A 6,104-nucleotide genomic window follows, 5' to 3' on the forward strand; every position below is an offset into this window, starting at 1 on the left:
AATACTTGTCCCAAGAAATAGCCCTCACCATCTTTCAACAAAATGCTGAGGGCAAACACTCCAAGAATAAAGAACTCCATCAGAATCTCCGCGTCTGGATGAATATCATCCTAGGCACCATTCATCACCGCCCTGCATCAAACTCTTATGAATACATCAACACAGATCAGAAGTGCATCGTTTACTGCATCCACAAAGGGCTGAAACTAAATCTGTCAGCGCTGCTCTTCAAGTATCTCAGAGACTCTACCAAAGATACTAGAAACAACATGAAGACCAGAAAATACCTTCCTCTGGGAAGACTTATCTCGGATGTTCTGATCGAGAGTGGCTTGATGGATCACATGATCCTTCACAATCTAATGGAGGATGTCACCGTTGACATTAGAAGACCTTTGAATGCTCGAAATCTAAAAAGTATGGGGATAATTGAGCAGGTCAGAGCTAAACCAACTCGAGACACTTGTTGGGAAGCACTCAAGGATCAGAGGAAGATTCCCAATAGTCTCTACCTCTTCTCCAAGATTGACCCTCCAGAAGTGGAGGCTCACTTTCTGCAGGATCTGGCAAACCAAGAGGTGGACATTTCTGAGTTCTCAGTGGACTGGCTACCTGAGCATCCATAAACTTCATGAAGAGACAACGGGAGCCTTCTGGTAAGTACAAGAAGGCGAAGAAGGCAAAACTGGGAGAAACTTCTGGGTCAAGACCTCCAGTCCCTCTGGCTGATTCTCCAAATAAGTCTATACCTCCTTCCCGCTCTATAAAACTTAAGTCTATTGCTTCTTCTCTTCCCCAAACAACTCCCGTTTACACCTCATCTGAAACACCCCCTCAACCACCAGAACCTCAAACACACCATCTCTAAAATTCAACCTCGCAACCAATACACTACCCGTTTCTGAAGGAGAAATGTTGAACGAAACTACTTCACCATCCTCCTACTCACCTTTATCCCTACCATACTATATTCTTTCATCTGACAACGAACCTTCTGACTCCCAATCCCCCACTCTAGCTCAGCTTCAAGCTCGTGCTCTGGCCTCTCAACAACCATCACAAACTGAACATGAACCTGAAGTCACTTCCCCACCCCCTGAACAACAAAATCCACCTCCATCTGATCAACCTCAAACACCACCACCTGCAAAACCTAATCCACCTCCTGAACAACCAATACCCTCACCATCTGAACCTCAACCAAATCATCAACCCGAACAAACAACACCATCTCCCTATGATATTCCCCCACCACAAACCTCTGCTTCCTTCATGACTCCTATTCAAAATCCAGATGACACCAACCAAACTCCACCATCCTCTCCAGCCTCTAACTCTGAACCAAAAACTGCCTTCCCCATATTAGAAGAAGCAATAACTGTTTTTAAAGAGTCTTTAGTGGAGAAGATCAAGTCTCTGTCTGTCAACTCTGGCATCAGTGATGATCCCTCTATAGTAAGGATCCACTAGAACAAAGTGATCAGATGGATAACCTATGAAGCCTTCAAATTGAAAGGCCTTTCTGAACAAGTCCGCAATAACTTCATTAGAGATGCTGGAATTAGGATACAGGCTCGCTTGGCCAGAGAGGTTAAGGAAAAGGCCATGAATGAAGCAGAAGAGAAAGCTCTCCTGGAAGAAGAGCAGAGGATCAGAGAAGCTGAAGAAAAGGTTGCTGCTGAAGTTGTTGCTGTTGAGGCTAAGGCAAAAGCAAAAGCTGAAGCGGAAGAAGCAGTACACATTACCGTAGAGGGAGCTGCCAAGGCAAGTGCTGATGCTTTGACTCAGGGGGAGAAATCTACCTCTGGTTTTCCCCCTCTGGTCTTAAAGACTCTGGAGGAACTGTAAAAGGAACAACAAGTGGTACAAGCTAGAATGGATCACCAACATTCAGAACCCGCTGACTCAGCTGCTCCAAAGGATGCCTCCGCCCCCAAACCCTTAGGCACTTAGGCTCTTTGTTTGTTGCTTTTCCTCTGATGTTTTTTTTTGTTTTCTGATCTATGCTCTCATTGTTGCCTATTTGTACCTGTTTTTCTCTTATATATATGAATGCCCACTTCCTGCTTATCCTTCTATGTCTTTTTGATTCTGACAAAAAGGGGGGAGAACTAAAACAACTTTGATGAAAACATATATCTAAAACCTCTCAAGGCACTGCGAACATTAATAAATCCTAATGACTTATGACAACTAAAGTTATGCAGGATAATAACTAAGGTACAAAACTAACTCCACACAAGGAAGGTCCAGTAAGAACTTCTATTAAATATGATGATCTAACTCAGGGGGCGTCAATTCCCTTTATCTGTTTATAAGATATTACGTACTGTTCATCATTATTCTGACTTGTTTTGTCATCATCAAAAAGGGGGAGATTGTAAGAACAAATTTAGTTCTACAATGTATCTCTAAGATTTTGATGATAACAAAGGATGAAACAAAAATGGAACCCTAACGAAATTTTTCAAAGTGTGCAAGACTCTGATCAAAACAATCAGATAGACAATCATCAGATACATAATCAACCGCTAAGATGCTACTCAGAAGATACGTAACTAGAAGCTCTGACTCTGATCCAACGCAAGCGCTAGCAAAACTAAAGAAGCCAGACACTCTGAAAGAGAAGAAGGACTCCATAATCTGAAGACATACGCTCTGAAGAAGTCGAATAAAGAGAAACTCTGAAGACACTCAAATACAAGCATCCTCTGAAGACGCAAATTTCTAAATGAAGACTCTGACTAAGATCCACTGATTCAAGAAAGCTTAACGTTGAAGAAACTTGCTTATGGAAAGAAACTATTTTTTTTAGAAAGAAGTTATTGCGCTCCATACCGCTTTAGAAAGAACAAGGAAATTAATGACGTTAATTAGTCTTCAATGCCCAAGATTCTGGAATTAACATCACCCAACGATCTTCTCACTCTCCACAAATAAACAATGTCTAAAACTTGAAGAAGCGTTATCTCAAGCCCCACAAACTTCTAACACAATAATATATAAATATGAAAAATCTTTTCAAAGGTTTCTGAAAAATGGGATAGAAAGAAGCAGAATGACATCCATGATTTATGGAGTGAGTCAGAATAATAAAAGAGGAATATGGTATGTTCCCAAGGAAGATAAGTCTTCTACAAATGACAAACCTAAATCTCCTTTTTCTTATCACTACACACATACACAAGCACAACATTTTGATAATGCTAGAAAACTCAAAGTTCTAAGAAACTATGGGAAAACTAATTACAAAGGACCCAAAAGATTCTGGGTAACAAAGGATAAGATTGTTTACGTTGCAGATATCTTATGTAGCAGAGTTAAGACACCAATCATGGTACCTGGACTCTGGATGCTCGCGACACATGACGGGAAGAAAGTATATGTTCCAAAGCCTGGAACTTAAAGATGATGGCTTCGTAGGTTTCGGAGGAAATCAGAAAGGAAGAATCAGAGGCTCCGGAACTATTGGTAATGGAACTCTTCCCTCTATATCCAATGTTCTCTATGTAGAAGGATTAATGCATAACCTGTTATCAATAAGTCAATTAAGTGATAACGGTTATGATGTAATCTTCAATCAAAAACATGTAAAGCAATTAATCAGAACAATGGAACAGTTCTATTCACTGGCAAGAGGAAAAACAATATTTACAAAATAAATCTTTCAGATCTAAAAGATCAAAATGTAAAATGTCTGATGTTTGTTCATGAAGAGCAATGGGTATGGCATAGACGCTTGGGCCACATTAGCATGAGAAAACTCTCTCATCTAAATAAACTCGAGTTAGTCAGAGGTCTACCTAAACTGAAGTATTCTTTAGAAGCCCTGTGTGAGGCATGTCAGAAAGGAAAATTTTCGAAAACATCTTTTAAAAAGAAAAATATTGTTTCCACCTCTGAGCCTCTAGAACTTCTTCACATTGACCTATTTGGGCCTCTTAAGACAACGTCGATCAATGGAAAGAAGTATGGACTAGTTATTGTTAATGATTTTAGTCGTTGGACATTGGTAAAATTCCTAAAGCACAAGAGTGAGTCTCACTCCGTATTCACTAACTTCTGTTCCAAAGTGCAAAATGAAGTTGACTCTAAAAATCTGTAATACCCCTGTTTTGACCCTAAGATCCCTCATGTAATTTCATCATAAGCATTATCATTGGGATCATACGTTGGTATCCTTCTTACCTCTCTTTCATTGGGTTTGTTCTAGGAGAGATCACCAAGAACTTTGTGATTGTATCATACTTGTATTTTATCATTTCACTAACTAAAATATCAAAAATATGTCTTTGCATTTGCCTAACTCTTTTGTAGGAAGGGCATGATCTTCATTGATATATCAAGTTCACATCTAGGGTTTGAGACCCTCATGAACAAAGAGCAGAACCAAGAATTAATCCAAGAATGGTTATGAGCATCATATATGAGTCCTAATGTTCTCTACATGTTATAGTTGATCAAGTTTTCTTCAAGAGTTTGAGGGTGATTTGCCTTGGAAACCCTAGTTTGACTGGGTATCTTGAGTAACTTCTTCAACAAGCTATCTCACCAATTGATCAAATTTCTCAAGGGACACTTCAAATTTCATCATCTTATGCATATATGATCTACCATGAGCCAAGAAAGTCAAGAGAATTGGAAGTTAGCAAGTTGGTTAATGGTGGTTGGCCAGATGGATTCATCTGATCAAAATTGGGTCTCCCTAGACCCTATCTCCTACAATTTTCACTATATGAAAATGATCCCAAGAGCAAACTTACTCTAAATGACATTCCAAACAACTTTCATGTTGAGACCTAGAGCTAGTTTTGCTTGGAAAATCATTTTCTTTGTTGAAACATTATAGGTCATTTTGTCTAAACCCAAATTTGAAAGTCAAACAAAGAAATAACATGCTATGAATGTAAGGAAACAGGTCATTACAGAAACGAATGTCCAAAGCTGAAGAAAGCGAGCTCCAGAAGAGAAAGTTTCAAGAAAAGCTCATTCAAAACCAAAAAGGGACTAATGGCCACCTGGGACGACATTGAATTTGATTCCTCTAAATTAGACTTTGAAGAACAGGTAAATGTTGCATTTATGGCTATCACCTCTAGAAATACATCAAATAGAGAACCTGATCCTGAAGAGGTATTTTCTGATCTTTCTCACTCTGACCTTGAATCATGCCAATCTGGAACTCTAGGCTCATATCAGAAACTTAAATAAAAATTTAAGGCTATAAAAGGGGTTCTTGAAAGAACCATCGAAGAATGTGATAAGCTTGAGATGACTGTTTCAGAACTAAAAGATGAAAATCCAACTTTAATAAAAGAGAGAGACTCCACAAATAAACAATGTCTAAAATTTGAAGAAGCGTTATCTCAAGTCCCACAAACTTCTAACACAATAATATATGAATATGAAAAATCTTTTCAAAAGTTTCTTAAAAATGGGATAGAAAGAAGCAGAATGGCATCCATGATTTATGGAGTGAGTCAGAATAATAAAAGAGGAATAGGGTATGTACCCAATGAAGATAAGTCTTCTACAAATGACAAACCTAAATCCCCTTTTTCTTATCACTACACACATACACAAGCACAACATTTTGATAATGCTAGAAAACTCAAAGTTCTAAGAAACTATGGGAAAACTAATTACAAAGGACCCAAAAGATTCTGGGTAACAAAGGATAAGATTGTTTATGTTGCATATATCTTATGTAGCAGAGTTAAGACACCAATCATGGTACCTGGACTCTAGATGCTCGCGACACATGACGGGAAGAAAGTATATGTTCCAAAGCCTGGAACTTAAAGATGATGGCTTCGTAGGTTTCGGAGGAAATCAGAAAGGAAGAATCAGAGGCTCCAGAACTATTGGTCATGGAACTCTTCCCTCTATATCCAATGTTCTCTATGTAGAAGGATTAATGCATAACCTGTTATCAATAAGTCAATTAAGTGATAACGGTTATGATGTAATCTTCAATCAAAAACATGTAAAGCAATTAATCAGAACAATGGAACAGTTCTATTCACTGGCAAGAGGAAAAACAATATTTACAAAATAAATCTTTCAGATCTAAAAGATCAAAATGTAAAATGTCTGATGTTTGT

General features: G+C 38.4%; 1 protein-coding gene across 1 annotated transcript; it reads left to right on the plus strand.

Annotated features, from left to right (window-relative positions):
* The first annotated feature begins 912 nt into the window (after positions 1 to 912).
* On the plus strand, positions 913 to 1,848 carry LOC127079244 (uncharacterized). The gene is made up of 2 exons (XM_051019652.1): positions 913 to 1,418; positions 1,551 to 1,848. The coding sequence occupies exons 1-2, from the start codon at positions 913 to 915 to the stop codon at positions 1,846 to 1,848; spliced, it is 804 nt and encodes a 267-aa protein (XP_050875609.1).
* The last annotated feature ends 4,256 nt before the right edge of the window (positions 1,849 to 6,104 follow it).

Source organism: Lathyrus oleraceus, chromosome 5 (genome assembly GCF_024323335.1).
Source record: "Lathyrus oleraceus cultivar Zhongwan6 chromosome 5, CAAS_Psat_ZW6_1.0, whole genome shotgun sequence".
In the NCBI taxonomy this organism is placed as follows: domain Eukaryota; kingdom Viridiplantae; phylum Streptophyta; class Magnoliopsida; order Fabales; family Fabaceae; genus Lathyrus; species Lathyrus oleraceus.